The sequence below is a fragment of the Chrysemys picta genome, chromosome 5 (genome assembly GCF_011386835.1).
Source record: "Chrysemys picta bellii isolate R12L10 chromosome 5, ASM1138683v2, whole genome shotgun sequence".
In the NCBI taxonomy this organism is placed as follows: Eukaryota; Metazoa; Chordata; order Testudines; family Emydidae; genus Chrysemys; species Chrysemys picta.
Genome location: NC_088795.1, coordinates 74849901 through 74877823, shown reverse-complemented (window position 1 = coordinate 74877823; position 27923 = coordinate 74849901). Strand labels below are relative to the sequence as shown.

Sequence of the window (27923 nt, the reverse complement as noted above, 5' to 3'; positions counted from 1 at the left end):
AGTGCAGATAACTTCTGCTATGTTTGTGGTGAAGTGACTTTTGCATCACAAAAGCGCAGTATAACCATTATGGTTAAGAAAGCCTATCACCTTTATTTTGGCTGCAAAATTGGAGATCAGGACAAGAGGTGGGCCCCACACATATGCTGCAACACTTGTGCAACAAATCTTCGCCAGTGGTTGAACAGGAAAAGGAAATCTATGCCTTTTGCAGTGCCAATGATTTGGAGAGAGCCAATAGATCATACCAGCAATTGTTACTTCTGCATGGTGCCTCCAGTTGGGAAAGGTGTGTCAAAGAAGAAAAAGTGGACTGTGCATTATCCAAACATTCCATCAGCTATACGCCCAGTACCCCACAGAGAACGACTGCCGGTTCCAGATGCACCAGAATCATTCTCACTTGAGTCAGACGAGGAAGAGGATGAAACTTCTGGTTCTGAACCATCAATGTCACAGGACGCACATTTTCTCCCATCCTTCTCCTCTGAACCACACCTCATAACACAAGGTGAACTGAATGACCTTGTCATGCATTTGGAACTACCCAAGAGTAAGGCAGAGCTGTTGGACTCCAGACTACAGCAGTGGAATCTCCTGGCAGGTGATGTTAGGGTTTCCATGTTCTGTGACCATCAAAAGGATCTTGTCCCATTCTTCTTCATGGAAGGTGATCTTGTAGCCTGCAACAACATTGATGGTGTGATGGCAGCCCTCAACATCGTTCACGATCCAGATGAGTGGAGACTGTTCATTGATTCATCGAAGATGAGTCTTAAAACTGTTTTACTGCATAATGGCAATGTTTTGCCATCAATTCCAGTTGGCCATGCAGTCCATATGAAGGAAACCTATGACAACATGAAACAACTTTTGAGGTGCATAAACTATGACCAACATCAGTGGCAGCTTTGTGACGATTTGAAGGTTGTTGCTCTCTTGCTTGGTCTGCAGACTGGATACACAAAGTACTGCTGTTTTCTCTGCGAATGGGATAGTCGTGCAAGAGATTCCCACTACATCAAGAAAGATTGGCCACTCCGACAGTCATTGGAGCATTGGAGGAAAAGTCTTCAGCATCCACCACTTGTTGAATCAAGGAAGATTTTGTTACCACCCTTACACATCAAGCTGGGTCTGATGAAGAACTTTGTCAAGGCCATTGACAAAACACAAGCAGCTTTCAAGTACCTCCATGGAAAATTTCCAAGGTTACGTGAAGCTAAGATAAAGGAAGATGTCTTTGTTGGTCCTCAGATTCGTGAACTTCTTCGAGATGATGCATTTGACCATGCACTGCGTGGCAAGGAAAAGACAGCATGGAAAGCCTTACAGTTAGTAGCAATAAATTTTCTCAGAAACAACAAGGCAGACAACTACAGGTTATTGGTGGAAAACCTCCTCAAGGCATACAAAAACCTTGGTTGCAACATGTCACTAAAGATACATTTTTTGCACTCTCATCTAGATTTTTTTCCACCAAACTGCGGAGCAGTGAGCGACGAGCATGGCGAGCGATTTCACCAGGACATTACAACAATGGAGAAACGCTATCAGGGCAAATGGAGCCCAGCAATGCTTGCAGACTATTGCTGGACAGTGACAAGAGATGCTCCATTTAATGAATACAAGAGACAAGCCAAGAAGCGCCGAGTAGACACTGAATAGGACTAAACTACGTACATAATAGTTTTTTGCCTTTTGTGTCATAATAAATTTTATTTATATAACCCTTTTACTGATTTTTAAAGTGTTACATAAACAGGACAGGTGAAATATTATCATGTAAAGCAACCATAAACACATGAAAAGACCTAGGTTTACAATTTATAATTAAAACTCTACTATCTACACAATATACAGAGACATAAAATGTAAAAACTTAAATATCTTAGAAACAGTAGCCAATCAGTTGTTTTAATTGTCATATTTGAATTCAGCACATCAAAATACATAATAAATAGCACATTTTCTCTCTGAAGCAGATGACTTCTCAAAAATTGTAGACCAGTGTTATAAGGTAGGTTTTCCAATCCACGGATCATCTTAGTAGCCCTTCGCTGCACCTCTTCCAGTTTGAATTCATATTTCTTAAACATGGGAGACCTGAACTCCACACAATATTCTTCCCAGTGCCTTGTATAATGATAGTAACACTTTCCTATCTCTATAGGAAATATCTCTCCCTATGCGTCCTAGGACTGCATTAGCCTTTTTCACAGCCGCACCACACTGGCAGCTCATAGTTATCCTGTGATCATCCAGTACACCCAGGTCTTCCCTTCCTCTGTCACTTCCAACTAATACGTTCCCACTCCTTTCTCAGGGTTTCCCCCTTGCTGACTACAGCTTCCTCCTTACCATGCATGATTGGCAGGGCCAGAGAGGTGGGCCTATCTTAGCACACAGAGCATCCCTAGCCCCTACTCATCGGTGCAGGGTATCATACACCCCTTTCCACCCCCCAACTTACATGCTTTCTCAGACACACATGTGCACAGTATTGGGTCTTCCTTGACTACTAATGTTATTTCCTGGTCAGTTACAGAATTTGTTTGGAAATAGAATCCTTCTAGCAGCTGATTTTCTTTTTCTTTTTTTTTGGGGGGGGGGGAGGTAGCGGGATTCCATAATTTTTCCTTCCGTTTTTCTTCCTTTATGTTCTTGTTTAACATTGTCTGTAGGATTTTTTTTTTTTTGGCACTGAAACAAAGCCACTTCACACAGCAGGATTATCTGGCTATTTGGACTCTCTCCTCAGACCCTACGCTACCAGCACTCCCAGCTATCTTCGAGACACCACCGACTTCCTGAGGAAACTACAATGCATTGATGTTCTTCCTGAAAACACCATCCTGGCCACCATTGATGTAGAAGCACTTTACATCAATATTCCACATGAGGATGGACTACAGGCTGTCAGGAACAGTATCCCTGATGAGGCCACAGCACTCCTGGTGGCTGAGCTTTGTGACTTTGTCCTCACCCACAACCACTTCAGATTTGGGGACAACTTATACCTTCAAGTCAGTGGCACTGCTATGGGTACCCGCATGGCCCCACTGTATGCCAACATTTTTATGGCTGACTTAGAACAACGCTTCCTCAGCTCTCGTCCCCTAGTGCCCCTCCTCTACTTGCGCTACATTGATGACATCTTCATCATATGGACCCACGGAAAGGAGGCCCTTGAAAAATTCCACCTGGTCTTCAACAATTTCCACCCCACCATCAACCTCAGCCTGGACCAATCCACACAAGAGATCCACTTCCTGGACACTACAGTGCAAATAAGTGATGGTCACATAAACACCACCCTATACTGGAAACCTAGTGACCGCTATACCTACCTACATGCCTCCAGCTTCCATCCAAGACACATCATACGATCCATTGTCTACAGCCAAGCCCTAAGATAAAACCAAATTTGCTCCAACCCCTCAGACAGAGACAAACACCTACAAGATTTTTATCAAGCATTCGTAAAACTACAGTACCCACCTGGGGACGTGAGGAAACAGATTGACAGAGCAAGATGGGTACCCAGAAATCACCTACTACAGGACAGGCCCAACAAGGACAATAACAGAACACCACTGGCCATCACATACAGCCCCCAGCTAAAACCTCTCCAGCGCATTATCCATGATCTACAACCTATCCTGGAAAATGATCCCTCACTTTCACAGACCTTGGGAGGCAAGCCAGTCTTCGCTTACAGACAACCCCCCAACCTGAAGCAAATACTCACCAGCAACTACACACCACACCACAGAAACACCAACCCAAGAACCAATCCCTGTAGCAAACCTCATTGCCTACTCTATCCCCATATCTACTCTGGCGACACCATCAGAGGACCCAACCACATCAGCCACACCATCAAGGGCTCATTCACCTGCACATCCACTAATGTTATATATGCCATCATGTGCCAGCAATGCCCCTCTGCCATGTACATTGGCCAAACCGAACAGTCCCGCCGCAAAACGAATAAATGGATACAAATCAGACATCAGGAATGGTAACAGACAAAAGCCAGTAAGTGAACACTTCAGTCTCCCTGGTCATTCTATTACAGATTTAAAAGTCACTATCATTGAACAAAAAAAACTCCAGAAGCAGACTTCAAAGAGAAACGGCAGAACTAAAATTCATTTGCAAATTTAACACCATTAATCTGGGCCTGAATAGGGACTGGGAGTGGCTGGCTCATTACAGAAGCAGCTTTTCCTCTCCTGGAATTGACACCTCCTCATCTATTATTGGGAGAGGACTACATCCACACTGATTGAATTGGCCCAGTCAACACTGGTTCTCCACTTGTGAAGTAACTCCATGTGTCAGTATATAATGCCTGCATCTGTAACTTTCACTCTATGCATCTGAAGAAGTGAGGTTTTTACCCACGAAAGCTTATGCCCAAATAAATCTGTTAGTCTTTAAGGTGCCACGAGACTCCTTGTTGTTTCAGTACTAGAGAGTTTTCTTTAGGAGTTACAGACAGAGATTATGAGCAAAGCAAATGATTGAGCTGGTAGCTATAAAACTCCTTAAGATTATTTTCTCTAGTTTTAAAATAGGATTTTTGCATTGCACAGTTGGGTCCCATCACCATAGTCTTACTTAAATCTGGACACTTGTGTTACTTCACAGAAATAAGGATTACTCTCCATGAAATTTACTACAAAAATCTACAGACAAGACTAATGGCTTTATAACAAAGCTACCTTAAGGAAAAATAAATGATATACTTTACCAGTCATTTAATTTGTCCAGAAGTGGCGTATGTAAAAATTTTTAACTCAGCTTCATCAATTGGAAATTTATTTCTATATGCCAAATAATGCTGTTTCGGTACAAAGATAATACAGGATTGTACATGAATGTGATAATAAGCATGAAATTTTGTATAAATGTGTGGGTAAAAGTGGATCAGAAAAAATAATTGGTATAATTTATTGAAAATCAACATCTTCTGGAATAACTACACACCTTTTAAATATTAATATAAATGACTCCGTCCAAAATCCAGAATGATTAAAATGCATTCATTCAAATAAGCACAGAGATCCATGGTGAAATATAATTTCTGCTGTCAATAAATATATCAATAATATTGCCTTCAAATGCTAATATTTAGTAGAAACAAAGGGAATTACAAAAGGAGACCACCACAAGGTCAGGAACAGTGACAAATTCTGGCGTAGGAGCATTAGCACGGTTTGGTTTGGTTTGGTGGCAACGGTGATATTCTACTTCCACAGGTGAATACATTTCCTGCTCACTTTTAATCAAGTCAGTGGGTGCTCAGCACTTTGAAAAAAAGAAGCCACTTATTCAGGTTCCTAAAGTCCAAAAGTAACCTAATTAGAAGTCCCGAGTTTTGAAAACCTTGGTTTTCAAGTTAGAATATTTTGGAAGGGGGATGAGGCATACATAACTTGTCAGCAACTCTAATGATTACCCTGAGGCCACCCTCCCCCCCCAGATTTCCCTTTTAGGTTATGTTTGAGAAATAAAATTAAACTTAAAACTGAGCCATGGGATGGCAAGTTTGATGGCACAGGAGAGCACAACGTCCTTCTGCAGATGGCAATATCTCCAAATAGCAACTCAGATGGCAAAGGTTAGAAAATGACCTGTTGCTCATTATGACCATTATGGTTAGTAAAAAGCAACAGAGGGTCCTGTGGCACCTTTGAGACTAACAGAAGTACTGGGAGCATAAGCTTTCGTGGGTAAGAACCTCACTTCTTCAGATGCAAGAAGTGAGGTTCTTACCCACGAAAGCTTATGCTCCTAGTACTTCTGTTAGTCTCAAAGGTGCCACAGGACCCTCTGTTGCTTTTTACAGATTCAGACTAACACGGCTACCCCTCTGATATTATGGTTAGTGTGTTTCATTGTGATCGTTATTTTCAAAAGAAGAACAGCTCTAGAGCAGCTTACTGAATTCTACAAGCAGAGAAACTTTTGGAAATTCAATTTCTCTCTCCAAACAGATGTTCCTATGGTGATGGGGAAATTTATGTATGCTGAAAGATCAATCAAAACAATTGTAACTCCACTAGAAGACAAGTCTACTTGAACTGCTCATATAAATGTTTTATTTAGAGTGTGTGTTAGTGACGAAAATAGCTTTCCTATTTTCATGATTTTTTTTTTTTTTTTTTTGGGTTACAACTAGGAAAGTTTACATGCATTGAAGTCCGATTCCACCTTGAAAGGCAAATGGGTTATTATCTCATTCAAATGTACATACCGAGTCTCCTGATTGTCATTCTCTCCTGGGTGTCGTTTTGGATCAATATGGATGCAGCACCAGCCAGAGTGGCTTTAGGTATAACAACTGTACTGACCATGACAACACAAAGTTCAGGTTCACGAGCATCACTTCCAAAGGTAGGCAAAAAACTGCTTTGCTTGTACTATACCAGAATCACTGTGTTAGTACAAATGATGGTTCTATATGGCTGTCGGAGGCCTTCAATAACCTTTACAACATGTGCTCTTCTTATTAACAGATACATTTATTCATTAAGGATGAACAGAAGGGAAATAAACCACTTTGATTTGTTTGTTTGTTTGTTTTTTATTTTTTTATTCAATAAAACACATTCTACTTTTTTACCAACTAATCTGTTGGGCCAAATTCTCAACTGGCTTAACTCCAGTGACTTCAATGGTACAGATTTTGAACCTTGAAGTAACAGTGTTCTTCACTGCTCCTCTAGTGTTGCCCATATTTTTATGTGCTGGTCTGTGATGAGTTTGTCCCTTTCTCGACTGTGATACAAGCCAATGTATTTAGCAAATATTGAGAATATTGCAGCTTTACAGACTGCCGTGAGTAAAAGGGCAGCATGTAGTTGTACTCTCCCACAAAGAGACCAAATCAAAAATTATGACTTACAGAGTAACAGTCTCTTTCCAGCTACCCACCCTGGTTCTGGGGGGACAGCAAGTTATTTCTCTTTTTATTGAAGAGCTTACTATATGCATCTGGTCAGCTATTCTCCTGGATCCAGGGCTCATCCTTAGACCACCCCTTCACCATCCTCTTACCGTGAGGAGTATTGGACAAGTATCACCTCCACAGCCACAATCTGACCACCTGGCTGAGTAAGAGTGACAATCTAGCCCAAAGTATTTTACAAAGGTGTCTGTCATCAGCATGGGTGAAATCCCCAGACAGATTTATGTTGTCCATTTTTAAATTGCCTAAGTGTCATTACTTAAAAGTTTTCTTTTACAGGAAAGACTAATCACCCTGAACTCCCACTGAAGTCACTGGGAATAATTTGATATGTTTGCTGTTACCCCTCATTTTTGTGTAAATATTATTCTCCTGGTTGTTGGAGCCAGACTTTTTTTTCCCTCTGATCAAAATAAATATGCCTTTGGTTGCAGAGAGAGCTTAGTGTCCCACAGTGTAGGACCCTGCTGTATTAATTTTGATGGAATATATGGGCCCAAAGAGCCAAAAGTATGAACATGACCCCGTACTGTCCAATATTGAACAGTTTTCACCAAAGGTTCAGGGTTTGATATAGAGACCTCAGCCAGTTAATTACCATGGCAAACACTAATAAAAGGTTTAAAAGATTTTTAATAAAGATACAAAAGAAAGAAAAACAGCGAAAGCGTTTAAAATGTAAACTACATAAGGAATACTTGTTCCCTTTCACTGTAGAGGATCTATAAACAGAAAATAAACCATGTCTGACAGGCTTTTAGACTGTTTTAAGCTCAAAAGCTTGTCTCTTTCATCAACAGAAATTCATCCAACAAAAGATATTATTTCACCTGACTTGTCTCGCTTAACTCCTGGGACCAGCATGGCTACAACTAAACTGCAAACAGTCTTTTAGATGGTATTATAGGCAGTAATAACTGTTCCTTTTTGGGAGGGAAGGAAAAGTGGAGACGGGCTGGAGTTGTTGTTGTTAAAGTCCAATCAAGTCTCCTAGAAGAGATAAGATAAACACACAAGAGGGGAGCGAAAAACAAACAGTAATGATAAAAAATGCAGCTTCTGCTTTTGATGTTGACTCACACTTGAAACTTCTGTTCTGGAGAAACAGGGGCATGGCACACAATCTTATTAGCCACTCTGATACCTGGTGAACTTGTACCAGCATCAGGCTATTTGGGGGACTGTTTTTAACCGTTTCTTTGGTCATAGGCTCAGAGCAGTGCTGCAAAATGTGCAGCCTCAGCAAGCTAAGCCAGACTCTTATTAAACAGAAGGCAAAGAGACAATAGGAAAGACAAAAAATAAGGTAGGGAAGGAAAAGACACAGAAGTTTGGGGGAAGTATAACAAAGTTTCACATCCCAAATGGTGTTTGCCATCTCCACTAGCTCTGGCTAAATCCCAATGTTATCTGAATCCCTCTCTCAGACCCGGTCTGTTTAGGATATCTCTCAGGATCAAGACAGTGAAGGACCAATGCTATTACAGTGAGTCCCAGGGTTTCAGGAAAGGAGGGGGGTAGCAGCCATCATGGTGAAGCTCACTCCTTCCTATTCTTCCATCTTTCAGTCAGGCAGCATCCACCTTCAATTTCCCCCCAAAATCTTCTCTTAAGGATCCCAAAAGGGAATGATGGGTAGAATAGCCCACCCTCATTGTTTCATCTACCAGTAGGCCTTATTTCCCCACACACCAATTTGGGTTTATTGGTTTCCAGACCCACATTTCTCTTGTTTACATGATCTTAACACTGTCCTGGGGTTATATTAGTAGATCTTTTTGTTTGGACTAGGTCAGTCTCTCTTTTTGAACCTTGCTCCATCTATATTTATTGTTGTAAGTTATTGTAACACTTTATAAACTCTTACTTTCCCACAGTTATGCTCACAAATGGGGTAGGCCTAGAGTTACCGCTTTTGACATGCAAAGAAACCGGCACCCACCCACCCCAAAAAGGGAAGCCTGCCGCAACCCCAACCCTCAATCACAAAGCAACTCCAAAATTCCCCCCCCCCCCAACAGTCACTTATGGTATCTAGAGAGAACACACATATAGATAAGATTGAGAACAACAGTTTTTTTACTTAAACTGCAGAAGCGGGAACACCTCAGCATTGTCAGCTGTACATAAACACTAGCTATCCCAGTCTATTGTGATAATTCAAATCTTTAGACCCATTAAAAAAAAGTCAGCAGATTAAATTAGTTTTCTGGCAAATCCATTAAGTCAAGCCAGTCAAATACCCAGCCAGGTTGTATTAGGGTTACCATACGTCCGGATTTTCCCGGACATGTCTGGCTTTTTGGGGCTCAAATCCCCGTCCGGGGGGAAATCCCCAAAAGCCAGACATGTCCGGGAAAATTGGGAGGGAGGGAGGGCTCGGCGGTGCTCGGCCAGGGCCTCTGGGGCTGGGGTTGGCGGTGCGGGGCCGGGGCCGGGGCCGGTGCGGTGCGGGCCGGGGTCGCGGGGCCGGGGGCACAGTGGCACAGTGCCGGGCTGGGAGCCGGGGGCACGGTGCCGGGCCGGGGGCCAGGCCGGGCCAGGAGCCGGGGTCGCAGTGCCAGGCTGGGCGCGGTGCCGGGCCGGGAGCCGGGGGCACGGTGCCGAGCCGGGGGAGCGGTGCCGGTCCGGGGGTGCGGTGTCGGTCCGGGAGCCGGGGGCGCGGTGCCGCACCCCGCCCCAGCCTACCTGCTGCCTCCCTGTTTCAGGCTTCCCGTGAACATTTGATTTGCGGGAAGCAGGGGAGGGGCAGGGGGCGGAGCTTTCAGGGGGAGGGGCAGAGTTGGGGTGGGGCTGAGGGCGGGGAAGGGGCGGGGCCAGGTCCCCATGGAGTGTCCTCCTTTTTAAAAACTAAAAGATGGTAACCCTAGGTTGTATCCCTATGTAAGCCAACTAGGCCCAGTTACTACAACAGCCCTATAATAGATACTTAAGAGGTAGAAAACTAAAAGCTACAACAACTGGGAAAACAATTACACTACATATACATGAAAAAAAAAAGAGAACAAATTATTATTATATCTGAGAAAACCGCATACATTTAAAATCACATATTTGCGTTCTGCTTCTGGTTGGATTAAACATCAACCCCCTAACTGGCTTCTGTCAGAGCAGGAGCAGGCCCTGGATTACAGAGCCAGATTGCATCTGTGACTGTGCTCCACCGGAGAGGAGCAGCACATGAGGGAACAGGGCCAATGTGCACTTCCTCGGGGTTAGCAAGAGTTACTACAGCTGAGTTACTGCAGCTGTTTGAATGGACCAAATGTCAGCAGAGTTCTGCTTTATTACAATCTCTTCTTTCTCCAACACAGCCCCTAAACTGCATTAGCTTTATGCCACTGGGGAGTTCCCCCGGCCAGAGAAGTTTCTTGCTGGTCAATTTTAGCCACATGCCACCCTCTTTGTGCTGCTTGAGCAGATGTCTGCAGAAAATGGACCATACCCATCCAGAAATTTAAAAAAATTCTGGATCTTTCTGCTTTTCCCTTTACATTATCAGGGTTTTGATTAAATGCAATGTATAGCAGATCATGAAGAAATATTAATGAAGTACTAATCATTTGTGCAAAGATTTGCTCATAAAAAGAGGCAAGAAATATATTTTCCCATAAAATTAAATTGTAGGGAATAAAGACTGAACCTTTTGTCCTCTGTTATATAAGGAGCTTTCATGCTAGTGCTTCTTTTGTAAAAATAGCACGGTGGTCTGGGGACACTAATTTATTTCCCCCTGGTATTATGAGATAGTGAAATTCACATCTGTGTTTCTAATATTTTCAGTCTCTTTCTCCATAGGTTTCATATGTCAAAGCTATCGACATTTGGATGGCAGTATGCCTGCTCTTTGTATTTTCTGCACTTCTGGAGTATGCAGCTGTAAATTTTGTGTCAAGGCAGCATAAAGAGCTTCTGAGATTCCGCCGGAAGAGGAAGAAGAACAAGGTAAAACAAACAAACAAACAAACTAGCAATACTAACATCTTTGGGCGAGAGAGAGATGGATTTGCCCTAAGAAATGGCTTTGGTTGGTAAGGATGGCACTGCTTAAATTACTTTTGTAATGCTAACTAGGCCAATGCAATCAAGGTGGCCCATTTCCAACAGTTGACAAGAAGGTGTGAGTATGAGCAGAGGGAAAATTAGATTTTATAGTGACCTATCCACTCCCAGTCTTTATTCAGGCCTAATTTGATGGTGTCCAGTTTGCAAATTAATTCCAGTTCTGCAGTTTCTCAGTGGAGTCTGGTGTTGAAGTTTTTGTTGTTGAAGAATTGCCACTTTTAAGTCTCTTATTGAGTGTCCAGGGAGACTGAAGTGTTCTTCTATTGGTTTTTGAATGTTACAATTCTTGATGTCTGATGTGTGTCCATTTATTCTTTTGTGTAGAGACTGTCCGGTTGAGCCAATGTACATGGCAGAGGGGCATTACTGGCACATGATGGCATATAGCACATTGGTAGATGTGCAGGTGAACAAGGCCCTGATGGTGTGGCTGATGTGGTTAGGTCCTATGATGGTGTCCCTTGAATAGATAGGCCGACAGAGTTGGCAACGGGGTTTGTTGCAGGGATAGGTTCCTGGGTTAGTGTTTTTGTTGTGTGGTGTGTAGTTGCTGGTGAGTATTTGCTTCAGGTTGGGGGGGGCTGTCTGTAAGCGAGGACTGGCCTCACTCATCCCTCACTCTCTCAGACCTTGGGAGACAGGCCAGTCCTCACTTACAGACAGCCCCCTACCCCAAAGCAGATACTCACCAGCAACTACACACCACACAACAAAAATTGATACAGAAACATGGCTACTACTCTGAAACCTGATTTCAAATAGTGTCTTTTCACCACGTGATCAAAGTCAAAGTGAAAAACAGATTGGGTATTCTAAGCACAAGGGCACAGACTGGTAGAGTAATAGGTTTCCTTTCTCCTCTAGCATCAAAATAACTTCATTTACAACTCCAATTTTTAAGCAAGACTTCAGCTTCCCCCCAATACACCTCTTTATCAGTTAATCCAATTTAAAGGCCTTAGGGATGGACCCACAACGTACTGAACATTCTTGCCTGATCCAGACGACCACTTAAACATGTGCTAAACTTAAAGTACAAGCATAGTCTCATTGATATCTGTGCTTTGGTGGACCAGGCCACAATACTCAGTGCCTTGCTGGTACAAGCCCTTGAACCTCCAACACCTCCTGAATTACTTCTGCTAGACACTGGTGTCAGTGAGCTCAAATTGGGCTCCTAGGCTGCAATATAGGACCACATTCCAGAAGATACTCAGGCAAAACTGACATTTAAGTCAGTAAGAATTGTGTGCGCATATTCCAAGGCAGCACAGGGCAAAGAGTGTAGTGACAACACTATGAACAAACATTTAAGATATTGTAAAATATTTAGCATTGAATGAGACAAACCTATTTCAGCAATTTACATGAAATGAAAATATTTAATTTTGTTTAATTACATTCATACATAGAGCAATTACAGAGAAAAGTCAATGCCACAGTAAAACATTCAAGTATTTTGTTATTTTAATTTTAGTTATTTCTTTAAACTATTCCTACATTTTATTCATTGATTTCTCTATCTACTCTATGCCTGGATTTCCTTGTTCTATGCATTGAACTGAAAAGTGCTAATGATAGAGTATGTATGAAATTCCAATTGTTACACTTTAAAAGGTGGATGATTGAAAAAAGCAAACATGTTAACCACTTTTGCTAAATATTACTCTGATAGTTCGTTTTTGTTTTTGTTTTTGTTTTTTAAGAATCACTTGGTGTGTGCATTTCTCCTTTTGTTGTGTTTTTGGGTTTACATTTTTGCTTTTTAAAGAATGTGTTTAATTTCAGTGGTGTAAAATAAAATAAAATAAATAAATCTACGTAGCCCTTCTGCTTACTGCATTTTTCCATCCCCAGAATTTGTTTGTGTCTTTTCTATTGAAGTCAATTTTTTCTATAAGGGAAGGCAGGCAGTTCTATTTGCAATTGACATTGATGCTTGGTGTGGCTGGTGAGCAGAGGATCTATTGGCTAGTGCTTATATCCACCTCCAGGGAAGTGGACTCCAAACCCACCTCCGGATTTAATTCTGGCTTGCAGGTCTGGAGACAACTCTGCCAGTATCCCTTTTCTTACAGCCTTATTTAACACTTTCTTGTTGGGCAACTATAAAAAGGACATTGCTCCTTGAGAAAACGTTTGATAGATCACTAACACTGCTAACAAAAATAATTGAAGTCTTCTGGATTAAAACAGAGTTAAACAGTCTTTCAAACAAACATGATTTTTTCAGTACATTTTCTAAATATGGAATTTATGTGCAATTGTATTTAGTAAATTAACAAATACACTTTAATACTGTTATGCTGGTTTCTGCCTATCAGTTTCCCACTCAGCTACTGTAGCCAGTTATTATAAAGTTTAGTGTACATTTTGACTCATTTGGCAAAGGTTAACAATCACGGATTCTCAGGGATTCGATTTTATTTGACTTCTTTCTTCAAGATGCATCATATAAAGAAAACAGCTTTCAGTGACCTTTATTTAACCAGGAAATCAACAATGGGAGAATGAAGAGAAATTAAATACCAGGATAGGTGTTCAAACAACAGGCCTTTAAATCCGCTGTTATGATTTAGAACTGCCATTCTGTTCTGTGTTATACGTAGGTAGATTATAGAAGCAGAGAGTTTAGGGATGAAAAAGCCTTTTAGACAATTCTGTCCATCTACAATCTTGGGACCCTGACAGGTTTACAGGGATGGATCTTTACCAGTTCCATAGGGTACTTCCTAACACAATGACTTTCCGTTTGTGGAATCAGTGTTGTCTAGGCCCTACTTAGGTTTTTTCTGCACAGGCAAAGCATGTGGCCCAAAGCTTCGACTGTTTTAATTTTTAATACTGCAAATCTATAATTTACTCTAAACTGTCTGCAACATTTTTCAAGATGAAACAATTTTTACATCTAGATTTTGGCAAAAAACAGAATCTGGACATTATTGTGATTTATATTGTGGTAGTTAGAACTGGTTGAAAAATTCAAAATTCATTTTAATTAAAAACATTGACAATTTTCACAAAAATATTTACCATTTATCATCAACTAGTTCTAGTAATAGCTCCCAGTCACAACTAGCCCCCTTGTGCTAGATGCATGGAAACATATGAAAATGAAATCCTTTCCTTGAAGGCCTTACAGTCTAATTTGAGACCAATTGAAACAAGTGAGTTTGATGAACAAAAGGAGGATGGAGGTAGGGAGACAATTGTAATGGAGATAATGATTACAGCTGTGAGATCTTAACTTTGGTTCCAAATTATTTAAAGATGATTTTGTTTTTGAAGGCTCAATCCAACTCTCATGGGAAAGTACAGAAAAAGACTATTTATGTGTGTGTATTATTTATGCCCAATCTTACTTCCATTCAAGTCATCTAAACCAACATGTCATGTATCCTAGTCGTTGTTGCCTTCCTGATAGATATCATAGCAGAAGTAGGTTGCGAGGATGGATTTGAAGGAGTGCATAATGGCCTTAAGGATAGATTCCTGGAGAACATTCCATGCATAAAAGGGAAGCATGAAGAAAAGTGCACAGATGTTTGTGATAGAAACAGACAAATGACTATTCAAGTCTACCACTTTAATTTATTTGATCTGAACTTTAAGAATTAAAAACACTTACTTTATAAAACTTTTGTTCTTAAAGCACCTGAATGAGCAGAAAGAGACAATAGAAGAGACAGAGTTAGAAGCATCATACATAATTGGTCCATATTGAGTTTATTTTTCTTGTTGATATTTCAAAAAAAGCAAGCACAGAGGAATATTGTACTATACTGAAAAATACAGTTTCTATTTTTAAACTAAATTCTAATGCAATAAACGTACTTCTCAGGAATATTCAACCTTTTTTATTCTGTTTTCATATAGACCTAAATATCATGGTATCTTTAGTGACAAAAATAGATGCACAGACTAGATTGATTATACCTTTTAATGATAATCACATTTCTTTGTTTGTTTTCCTTTGTTTTGCTTTTTCCTTTTTGGTCTTCCCTCCATTTTGATGAAAGTATTTTGGGGGAGTGCTTGATGGAAATGAAATCAATGAATCATTGCGACGTAGCAATGGCTTGAGAAGTGCAGAACCTATAGACGGGACTTTGGCTCAAATCTACAGTACAAATTTAAGGGTAAACTATGTAGCAGATGTCCCATTTGTCATAATGTGATACACAGTCATTAACAAAGGCCCTGTTCTTTTGTCTGAACCGATGTTTTCCCCCACGTGGACTCATTATTACCTGTATGTGATGACGTAAAGTGTTATTAAAAAGGTACCTGTTTTGTTAATTCTGTAGTTTATACGGACCTGTGTACATCTGGAATTAAAACAGGGAATTAAAATTTGACTTTCTGCTATTCCAAAGGAGGCTTAAAAATTAACATCAGAGCTAAGAGAAATAACTTGGTTGGATACATATTTTAAAATGCCTATTCAGCTTTCAACTACAAATGTTTTCTGCAAAAAAGTGTGGAGAGTAAAACATTAAAATGTTCAAAATAACTCAAAGGTTATAAATACATCCTAAAACTTAGTATTACTTACAGCCAAAAATTATAGTAAAGATATTTCAGCAAATGTGTGTTATTCCTCAGGAAGAGTAAATTATTTAAAGCATATATCAAACAGAAAACATCTTGAGCCAAAGGGAATTTAAATATTTTGATCATTTTTTTATGCCTAGGTATTTTCTATAGTGATACTGATATGCAAATAAACCAACCCAGCTCACTGCCTTCAAGCCTCTAAGGATTCTAGTTGTGTTTCAAAAATCTGTACCTATATTTAGGAGCACTCATTAATTACTATAATATTTAAAGAGCTGGTAAAATATTTATTTATACTAATAAAAATATATGTAACTAGACCTTGAACAATTTTTAATGATTAATTTGTTAAGCAGTATACATGAAAACTTCTGGTTTAATATTAAAACTTCAGCAAAGGCTTTTATAAATAAGTGTTATTTTCTTTTTTCCTTTTTATATTTTATATTATATTTTCCTTTTACATAAAAAGACAATGTACCAGACAATCATGTAAAGGAAAAGAAAAGAAAAAAATTGCTTCATCGTGACATTCTAAAATGAAGACTTAAGTTTTCAAATCAACATTCAGTGCATTTTTGAATGGGAATTTCTATGATCCAGATCTTTAGGTGATGTACGTCAGTATACCTCCAACTGAGTGGCTTCACCAGCTGAGGAGCTGGTCCATTTAATTATATATAAATAAAATTGAGTTCAAAAAGAATTAGATACATTCATGGAGCATAGGTCCATCAATGGATATTTGCCAAGATGGTCAGGGACACAACCCAATTATATTTCAAAGAGAAGCAACAGAAAAATTCACCTATGAAAACAAATGAACCATCAGCGTTATTTGAGAGGATTTTACTTTCAGATATCTTTGAGGGAGCATTCAGAAGAAGATTAATTTTAGTTAGTAACGTAGAACAGAGTCTTGTGTCAATTTTAGAGCCGGATCCTGCAGACACACTCAGAGTAGTCCTTGCTATTGCAAGAAATCAAACACTTATTTTAGGTCAAAGGAACTACTCACTGTAGTAAGCCCTTCATCCAGTAGCAAGAATATGGAGGGTGAGGACCTTAGTCAGATTCTGGGTATTTAAAAATCTATTGGCCAAATTCATCTTACATGTAACTCCACTGAAGTCAAGAGTTACACAAGATGAATTTAGCACGTCATATTTCACCTATTAAAAGTATTACAACGAAGATGTTATTTCCCAGGTTTTTAGAAAACAAATACTGGTACCAGAGTACTTAGTTTAAAACAGTTTTGTTTAATCATGTCATAACATTTGCACCCTGCTATCATTTTATATTTCTGTTATTCATCCCCATGTTTTAGTAACCTACTGCTGTTTTCTTGCTGTCATGTTAATTTTCCTTTTTTTGTTTACTAGAGTGCATTACTAATTACAATAAAGCCACTATAGAAGTGTTATTAAAACAGAGAACTGTGAATAAGTTTATAGGATTGCAACAGTATAAATTTAAAAAGCATTTCAGTGGAATGGCAACCATTCTCAGATTCCATTGCTGAGATTTTAAAATCCCTGAGGTGACTGTCAGCCTAAACTTTTCAATTTAACTGAATGTTTGTGTTTTTTCCAGAATACGCTGATTTGTCGACACCAAAACTGATCACAGGAAAGGAATGGTTTTGACAAACTCCTCATTTTAAAAAATAAAAATAAAAAATTGAACAAGCTTTGAAATTTTCAAGACAATCCATTTTGAAAACAAACTTTTTTTTGGTTCAGAAGGACTTTTGGTTTAGAAGTTTGTAGGAAAAAAATATAAAAGTCTAAATCAAAATGAAATGTTTTGAAATGAAACATTTCAATTAATCTGATAGGATTCTGTCTATTTTTGGTTCATGAAAAAAAATTAAGATTTTCACTTTTCATCGTAATACAGAACAGGGGCTTTTTTTGAAAGCTCAAAAATTCTCATGGGATGGGAAGGAACTGATTCCCCCCTCCCCCTCCCCCCAAATCTAACTTGTAACTTTATTTTCTTCTTCCAGTCGTTTAAGGCAACAGCTTTCCTGGACTACATCATTATTTGTGAAATAAGATGTGAATACTTATTTTATTTTGTTGCACTTCAGAGATCTTAAAAGCATATGGTTATGAGCACTTAAACGAGATCAGATAAGAACAAGAAATAGAGTTTAAAATTAATTCAAATACGAATTCCTCAAAAGTAATTGGATTACTCTTCAGTAGGATATGTATTGAAGAAAAAACACATAGTTTAAAGGTAAAGGAGACTTTGGGATATACTTTCAGTCAGTTTTGGACCTGGTCTCAGTTCCTGTGTACAATTTATATATCTATATTTGCACCTGCAGAATAAGTTACAGTAGCAAATTTGAGCCTGTGCATCTCTCCCTACCTGGTACCCATAATTGGGTAAGTAGCGATGTAAAATGTGCTCACAAAATGAAAGCCACCTCTTTGGACATGTACCACATCCCCATGTATGTATATAATTCTTCTTTCCATTCAATGGATTTAGGACCAAATTCAATTCTCACTCACACATGAGTAAATCCAGAATAACTGCATTGACATCAACAGATTTGTTCTGTATGTACAGTGGAGAAACTGCAAAGAATATGGCCCTTAGTTTTGATCCCTGTACCTTAGCCTTCTCTACTTATAACATTTTACCTACAATTTCCCTTCATTTTAAAAAAAGAATTTTTATTTGATGTATCTATATGAAACTATAGAAATAAGGTGTAAAAATTAGACTAATTAGATGTACAGTAGTACAGTATTCAAGCAGGCAGAATTCCCACTAATTTAATTGATGTCAACATGTTATATGTACTATGATAGCACAATGGGGCCCTGGCCTCTAGACACTATGTACAGTACAAATGATATGGTCCCTGTCCAAAAGAGCAATGCGAGTTTTGCCTGGCTGAAGACCAAGGAATTGGGCTCTAAATGGGAAAGAACAGAGTAAATTAATCATTTGTCCAATCACAGATCATTAGAAATAATGGAAGTTGAATAGATTATGTATTTAAAAATGCCAGTTGGTGAAATCCCCCCCTCCTTGATTTTAAAGGGTGTTTTGTCATTGACTTCAATGGGACCAAGATGTCATCCAGCAAATATGAAGTGGTGGGTTAAAGAAGCTACTGAAGTAAGGACGTAGAACTTTGTTTTCAGCAGGTTAGAAACCTATGTAACTGAAGAACTTTCTTACTTTTCTTGCAACAGGACGATGAGGTAAGGGAAAGTCGATTCAGTTTTACAGCCTATGGAGTGGGACCATGTCTGCAAGGAAAAGATGGAGTGACTCCAAAGGGGCCAAATAATCCTATTCAAGCTGCACCAAAAAGCCTCGATGAAATGAGGAAGGTATTCATTGACCGAGCCAAGAAAATCGATACCATTTCCAGAGCTTGCTTCCCATTAGCCTTTCTGATTTTCAACATTTTTTATTGGGTTATCTATAAAATCATTAGGCATGAGGACATTCACCAATAACAAGATTAAGGCTTCTAGTACATACTGTTTGGGCTGGCATGTTCAGCAGGAGGTTTTTCCATTACAAATGTGCATACAGCTGCTTACTGGGATAGTTAAAAGGCATAAAGAAAGAGATCCCATTTGACTTGCTATGCAGAGTCACTATTGGACAGATGAAGAATGACACCCAGTGAAGGTATATCTGCTATTACTAGGTTTCTACTTCATACTAACTAAACAATCAATCAACTTTTTCATAGTAAAAAACCACAACACTATACTACAGCTTTACTGCCAATGTGTTTATATATAACTTTTACATTGTGGTATAATTGTACAGTATTCTTTAAAGATCCTTACAATTTTTTAATTCAGCTGTATTTTTAAAAAAATATTACAAAATGGGTCTAACATGTCTTAGATGACTCCCATAGTAACAGATTAAAGGAGGGTTAGAAATTTGAATATAAAGTTTACAAATTAGTAATGAACTACTGATTTGAGTTTTAGAGCTCAAGCACATTTTCTTGTTTTAGTGGGTTTTGTAATGAGCACAGGACACATTTAAATTATATTATGGGGTTCTTTAAAAAAAAAATAAAAAAAAAAAGAAAATTTACTCATACAAAGCACTTCATAAATGGATTATGGTTCCCCTGGAGCTTAAAAACATGGCAATGTAATGCCCAAAGTAGCACCAAACATCTATTGCCCAGTCTGAAGCGACCCACTAGTCAAACTTTCTGGTATTGTGCATATCACAATGGGAATAAGGTACTGTTAACAGATTGTTGCCCTTAAGTACTTTTAATTACTCACAATCACCCTTGGATAAATTGAAAGAGAAAATAAAAAATCAAAAGGATTAAAAGATGTTTCTCTCATCAGGTAATTGTTCAGAAACCAGTATTTGTGGAGACAAGGCAGACAATTAAAAATGACATCAAGATAAGTTTCTGTGAAAAGTGACATTAAAAACAAAACAAAAAGGATGTCACTTAGACTATACCTATGATAAAAGTAACTTTTATGAACTTTTTTGAAGCTGACTGTGGCAACATTTCTGCACAGCTATTTCCATTATCATCAGTGAAAGTTTGATATACAATTACATAAAGATAACCAGGTCAGTCTTTTTTTGAATGATTTGTTTGATGAGAAGATTCTGACATGACTTCTTAGACACTAGCAGAAAATAGTCTGTATCTTAGAAAACACTAAGCAGTTCTAAAAATATATCAGGACAATCTTTTATTTTTACTGCACTTCATGATAAAAGATACCTGCTGGAGCAAATTTTCCCTACTTAGAATTACATAGATCACATTCATTGCTTCTTTCAAATTATTACACAATAGATTTTATATCATTTAAAAAATAACTTCCAGTAAATAATGTTGCCACTTCTCTAATGAAAAGCAAAAAAAATTGTTCTAAAATGTGGAAACCTATAGACAGCTATAGGCAAGAGCATACCTGACGCTTTGAACTTGTAATGAAATCCAATAGCTAAGACAATTTATTATTGAAAAGTTTTTGTTTTGAGCACATTTAAAATTTTGGGTTTGTTACAGCTCAAAGTGCATACACAAAAGCAAAACAACTGGAGGCAAACATCTGCTGCATTACTAGAGGCATATTGCATATGAACTAGTCATAGCAACATATCCTTGCATTGAAGATTAGAACACAACATTTGTTTTGTTTGAGGATTAACTAGGGGGATTTTTAAAAGAATGGCAATCTGGTTGTGCTAGATTGTCTCAGAAAACAATTGCATAACTCTTCAATTTTGAATATGCTCCTATTTAGGTTTTCTCCCTCCCACCCCCAGTAATGCATAACATTGATTTGTAGCAATTGTTTAGGGATATGTGATATAACTTTCACAAATATATTTATATATCCTGTCCAGAAAAACTGAACTCATTAACTCTCATGTGTGTGTTATATACACAAGAGTGAGAAGCTGGCCAAGTGGCTTTTGTCTCCTGCAAACTATTAAATACTATAAATCTCTGGAAAGATTTGTTGGTGCATTTCTGTGCCCATTGTATTCAGTGGTAAAGTGTCCCATTTATTTCAAGAGGAGTAGGATTGGGCCCATTATCATGAGGCATTCATAAAATGTTATACAATTCTCCATGCTTGTCTTTTGTTCTTTTCTCTTTCTTATTTAAAACAATGATCTTCCCTTCCAACACCAATAAAGGAACTCTGCATGAATCAGTATATAAAGTGTACTAGGCCAGATCCTGAGCTGGAATAAATACAGTCCCTAGAGCTACACCAGTTTACACCAGCTGAGGATCTCACTCAGACTTTCCAAAGAAGTCCAATAGGCTGAATATTATGCATACACAAGTTGGTTTTGAAGACACTTGAACAGAGCCGAATAATACAATTACAAAGTTAAACATTCAATAGTGGGAAAATACTAAGATTTAGAAAAGAGGTTATTAGATGGGAAAAAAAAGACAAAGTCTTAAGAGCAAGATAGAAAATGGAATAGGCACTAACAGTGGCAAAATTGTGTGGCGGGACAGAGAAAAGTAGAGAAGAGCCAGATAAAATCAATAACTCTCCATGAACACCCTCCTCCTCCCCCTTGTGTGACAGGGAGAAAGAGGGGGAGGAGAATCAGTGTAGCATACTATTTCTGCAACTACTGTATAGTAATCACATTAGCAACTACAGTATATACATTGTAAACCCATAAACCTTCAGTTTGATTGCTTTTCAGACATCCCTAATGGATTAAAATGATGTACATTTAATATGTGACAACAGGCAGTGTATTACATTGATACTAATGGGAGCCATGTATTGAAGGGAGTATATTATATACTCCTGTAGAGGATTGCAAAGTATTTCTAAGTGTATATATTTATAGTTCTGTATGTTCCTTTTTAAAAAAAAAGAGAAATCTGTTATTGGATCATTTCTGGAATGTCTTTGCTTTAGTAACAGTACTAAGAACAGAAATGGTTGAGACAGAAGGGACAAGCTACAGTGATTTATTTTGTAACTACTTAAACAATCATCCAGCAAGTTGTGATTTTTTTTAAGTTAACTACTTGGAGTGCAGTCTTGCCCCACTGAATTCAATGGGGTCAAGATTTCTCCCCCAGAAGACAACTCCACATTTTTTATGAGATCCTTATGGTAACAATTGCCTATACAGAGCCTTATCAATCAGCTAAGAAACATTTATTTCAGCAAAAGGCACTGTAGCCAGTCAGCAGTTTGCAGCTTAAACTTTATTCAAAGTATTCATATTCCATTGAATATAAAAAAAATCATAAGATGACAGAATTGTTAAGTAAGATTTTAAGTTGTCTCATGTCACAAAATACCAGCTACCCATTAGTGCCTATGGAAAAAGAGTCCAAAATACCAGCAGACATGCCAACCAACCACACAGATCCAGGAATGATCTCTCAGTGCCAGGGGCTCATCTGCTAGGAAGATCTTAGTCTTAAAACAGATTCTCTTTAGATCATAGAATGCCAGGGTGGACTATATAGAGGGAGTGACAAAACATCACAACACACCTACCCTACACCTATGTTAGTTAAACCAACGTTGGAAGAAACTGTAAATGTTATGGAAGAGATTGGGATATTTATGCCACAGGTGTGGGTAGAGGGCAGTACAGAGACTCAGAGGAAGAGAAGTGAGGAGGTTCCTGCTGAGTTCTAACAAACTGTTTTCCTATGCACAAAAATGTTCATGATTTCAAAATTATGTTCTGATTTGGAACAGAAAACAGTTGAATATTGAAAAGTGTTCAAGAACCAAAAATCCCCCCCAGTAAAATTAAAAAAATCAGTTCAGGTCAGCTGAAATATTTTGATGATTTCAAGACGTTTTGTTTAAACATTTAAAAACTATAATTAGTTGAAAGGAAAAATCCCAGTGTTCCCATTTGAAATTACTTTTTTCATTCTTAAAGTTTAAATGTTTCATTTTGATATATTTCAAGAAAAAAATTCTGATGTTTTTCCAAGTTGAGAAACTGACCCTTTCCCATGAAAAGTTTCAGCTTTGATGAATCAGCACTTTCAGGCCAAAAAAATAAAGAAGTTTCATTGAAAAATTCCCCAACCAGCCCTACTTATTATGCCTCAGGCAAAGCTTCTCCTTGCCCCAGAGATGTTAATCTGCTGCCCTCAATGCACTGGTTGTAGTGTCCCTGTGCCCTCCAGAGTGCCGGGACTGCTGATGTAAGAGGCCTTTTGTTAACCACTCAAGAAAAGCAGGCTCCTTGCCCACGTAAAGCCCTGTGTCTTCCACACTGTTTGCAAGTCAGCTTGTGTACTCCTGCTTTCTGTGGTTGTGCCATGTAACAAAGTTGGAGGACCAAAATAATGCATTAAGACTAGAGAAATAATTTGGGGCCCAATGTGCCATACTAGTTACACAAGTAGAAAGAAATCCATTCTCATAGAACTAGTGCAGGCATAATGGAAAAGGAAGCTGTGATCATGTGGCATGCTCCTCATGTTCCACAGTGCCACAGGATCTCCTCCATGCATTTGGAGTGCAATGTGTCTGGGGCAAATTGCTGACCTTAGAATAGGTGCTGTACGCTACAGTCACCTTTTAAATGGCAGATTCCCATGAGGAAGTAAAAGAATTTATGCTGCTTAGACCAGCATTAACTCCCCTTTCATGCCTTCTTCCTCCCTCAGAGGAAGAGGGATAAGGCAGAAGTGAAGGAAGAGGAGCCTGTGGCTGCATGGCTCAGGAGCACTAAGCCAAAGGGTGGGGAAGGACAGAAAGCAATGTGGCAGAAGTACCTTGCTCCTTAGTGGTTGCCCCAAGATGAACAATCTTGGAACCTGCTTTCTTCAGGGGTTTGAAGACTGGAGTTTCCAGACCACACCACCTGTTAAAACCCTCCATTCTTGAGAGAAAACAAGAGGAAGTGCCATAAGAACTGTGTATCATATTGTATTCAAACAGCTACAGGCCTCCTCATTTTTTAGCAGCTAACTCATAGTTAAGGTGCTAACTGAATCACAAGATGATCTTCAAAATAATTGCCACTGAGTTGTGGACAAGATGTGAAAAAGTAATAATGGACCTCTATGAATACTGATAATTTGGAGAAGCCAGATTAGATCTATTTAAGAAAAAAATTGCTGGAACAATATAAAACACTCAAGTATTATATTATGGCAGCTATTTTTTTAAATATACTACCAGACATTTTGCTGTAACTATATTATATTCATTTAAAAAGTGACCCATACAATATAAAATTCAGAAGACTAAAAGTCTTACAACTGCTGTAGAAATCAAGTCCAATCACTTTAGCCTTTTACATTTTATAGGCATTGAATGTTAGTGCAGCGCTAATTACATACTCAAAATGTATACAAAATTGTGAACTGCAAAGTAAGCTAATTAAAATGAAAATTGCAGTGAAAGCCTAGTATTGCAGGATCTGCCATATCGCGAAGGATGTGGGGCCTTACTCAGTTAAATTCCTCAGTGTAGCAGCTTAGAATATGGTTAAATGCCACCACACCTTGGCACAAATTAAACCTACACAAAGCAAACCTCATGTTGGTTTTAATAATTGCTTCCAATAAGAAAACATTAGTGTTCATTGTTTCCTGATGTTTCTAAGATGATGGGGGCCAAAAGAAGAAAATATAGTTCTTTTTATTTATAAGTTACCTATTCAAGGGCATATTTAAACTAACTCATTGCTTTCACCATATTGTAGCTTCAAGGAACCTTGACAGCAGGCACCAGTTTTTTAAATGGATTGGTGGAAGTCACAAACAACTTGAGTTTCTCCCCCACCCCCCTTTTGTCCTAGATCAGCTGTATATAGTCTCTCTGAATTCTCTGACATGTTTGCCCTCTCTTAGCTCTCCGCTTCTCTCTTTGGTAATTTTTGAAGCACTTTTCTTGTAGGCCGCTTTATGAAAAGTCCAGTTTAAACCCTAGATATGCTTCTGTTTAAGCAATTCAGATATGCACTTTAGACTGCAGGAATGAAGAAATGCTTCCAGTTGTACCATGGTAAATTCCAGAACTACTGTTCGATAATATAGTTGAAACCAAGATTCAGATTAAAAGAGTAAAAACTCATACATAGTTTAGAACAGAAAAAGATAAAGTCTTCCTTAACCCTAGAAGGATTCAAGTGTATTCTTTCTAGCAATAATTTTGTATTAGATGAAAATGAGTTCATATGATAACCAAGCCCAATTAAACTTGTTGATGCAAGAAAGTGGTGCACTTAGTATTTACATTTAGCACTTATTGGCCCTTTATGTGTAAATTCTGCTCTCATATAGACTATTGTAGGAGTTAATCTGATCTAACAGAGCAGAATTTGGCCTTATACCTCTAAACTGCTGATCTACTGAATTCTTACAATACCCCTATAAATTAGCAAAGTATCTTTCTGTACAAGCTGGTACATGATTATTTATAAGAGAATTATGTCAGACAAGCGTAATTTTTTAAAGGCTAACATGAAAAATATTTTTTTTTAAAAATCACAAATTAAACTGCTTGTTAGCAAGAAGTAGATTTTTCTTTTTGCAATGGTTATAGAAATGGTGCCTTCAGGCAACATGTTACATACAGTAGTTCCTGAAATATTATCAGTTTGGCAGGCTTGTGAAAGCAGGTTAGATTGCTAGAAGCAGTAGGTGTAATGCTAGAAGAGAGTGTCAGCTCATCCTGCATTCTTGACATGCTTGAATATTATTGCACTTCTTCACTTTCATCTTTGTGAAATATGCAAGAGACATTTCTTACATTTGTAATTTAAAATATATGATAGAATGAAGTTAATAGATAAATGGACTAAAGTAAATATTGACATTCCATGGATATGTAATTGTGAGCTGTATATGAAGAAATTGTGCCATAAGCTTTCAACATAAAATTTTATTATATACAGTAGCTTGTGTGATAGTGATCCAAGCTTTTTTAAGAGGCTAAATAAATATATATTAATATGACTGTATTACTTGTCTGATTTTTAAACATATCTTCCTGTGAATTCTGTCTAAAAAGACAATGGCAGTTTTCATTTAGAAGTATTTCTTTTTAGTAAAATTCTATAAAAAAGTGACATGCATGAATTTGATTAAATTCCTTTGTATTATAGTACCTTATATTCAGCACTACAGCTAACATTCTCTGCAGACAGAGATGTTAAAACATGTGCAGTTTATGGTATTCATGTTATTGTAGATATTTTGTTAAAAAAAAAAAAAATAAAGCTTACTTTTTTCAGAATACTGCTCAATGTTTTCAGATATCAATTCTGTTTGATACACACAGCAGATCTCGACTCCAATAGTCTGCTCTCCCTGCATACACAGAATGTCCCTTTGAGAACCCCAGCAAGTGGATCTAAAGACCTGATCCACAATCCTTGAAGGTTATGTGTCTCAAGTGAATAATTTTGCCCTACTACACTAAACTAATTTATATTTTAAAAAGAATCATTTCTCTTATTATATTGGCCTTTGACAAGCTGCAACATTTTTTCTACTTCTGTAATGCAATATTGTTGTGAACGGATATTATAGTGATAAGAGACACTTCCTTTTTAATGTAAACCACTTAAAGTTTGCTATTACCAAAACATAGGATTCTTCAGACACTAGGAGGACTAAAGTGAGTCATAAGTAAATGGGCACAATAATGTATTGAGGCTGTATGAAAGACAAATTTTAGAGTTAAGCAAATAAAAAAATCCCCCTAATTAGGAAATTTCTACTGAGACATAAATTGAACCAGACATTCCAATTCATCTATTTATGTCAGTGAAAATAAACTAGGATTTTTTTAAAAACTAATTAAGAAATATTTTAATTTATCATATCAATATGCATCCTATACTTCAAGACCTGTAACTGACAAAATGAAGCAATTCACCAATTTTATTTTGTTAGTACAAAAAAATCCCTGATAATGTCATCAGATCCTATGTACGTATCCTCACCATTTAAACCCTCTCAGTACTATGGGGCTACTCCAAATCCCATTCAAGTATCGGGGAGTCTCTCACTGACTTCAGTGAGTTTTGGATCAAGTTCACTAACAAGCCAGAAGAGCTGGACTATAATATACAGCTGACCCATTGTGAAGAGACCCTGCAACACTGCATCAATCCTTGGCACCATACAAATACATGTTCATTAGACATTATATAGGTCTGGTAAGCATTCAAGGGATTGTTTTAAAAAAAGCATATGATCACTAACTTACATAAGGTAAATTAGTGGAGTTACACTAGTGTAGAACAAGTTAATGTGTGGTGAGGTCATTCTGATGTCACTGTAAGTGGTTGGGGCTTTTGTCTAGCTAGTCAGAGAAGAGACGTGGCTCTCTGTCCCTTAAAGGGGCAAGAGTTACCTGCTACATGGCAGGCAGCTTCACACCAGATCAGCATGGGGATGTGGACACAAACCCTCCCACCCCCTAGTTGACTGGAAGATAGCATTTATGCCCATGTTTGTGCAGTAAAAAAAGAGCTCTGTTTTCATCTGAACCTGGTGGAGCAACACCCACCATCCCACCCCTGGAAATCGTTAAAGAACCAGGTTTTGTCATGACTGGCAGAGGGCTTTTGCTCCTTCGGGGGGTGGGGGGGGAGGAGGAAGGAAGAAAAAGAGTGAGGATGGGGGAGAGAATGGGAATGAATTTTTCCCCTCTCCACCAGATTTGCCAGGGCAAGGTTGGGTTTTTTTTAACCTTACCCACAGCGGGTTGGGGACTTAGTGGGGGCAAAAAAGAAAAAGGAGGATTAGGCTATGATGTTGCAACTCTTTATATAAGCTTGGATCAGTAGGCCAGTGCAGGTACTC

General features: G+C 38.3%; 1 protein-coding gene across 1 annotated transcript in view; it reads left to right on the top strand.

The window, feature by feature from the left end:
* Positions 1-24836, top strand: part of GLRA3 (glycine receptor alpha 3) — a 149303-nt gene extending 124467 nt beyond the window's left edge. The window contains exons 7-9 of the mRNA XM_008174945.2: positions 6191-6405; positions 10778-10924; positions 18823-24836. Coding sequence (XP_008173167.1) covers positions 6191-6405; positions 10778-10924; positions 18823-19092 — 632 coding nt within the window. The 3' untranslated portion in view covers positions 19093-24836. The remainder of the gene's footprint in view (positions 1-6190; positions 6406-10777; positions 10925-18822) is intronic.
* Positions 24837-27923: the final 3087 nt, after the last annotated feature.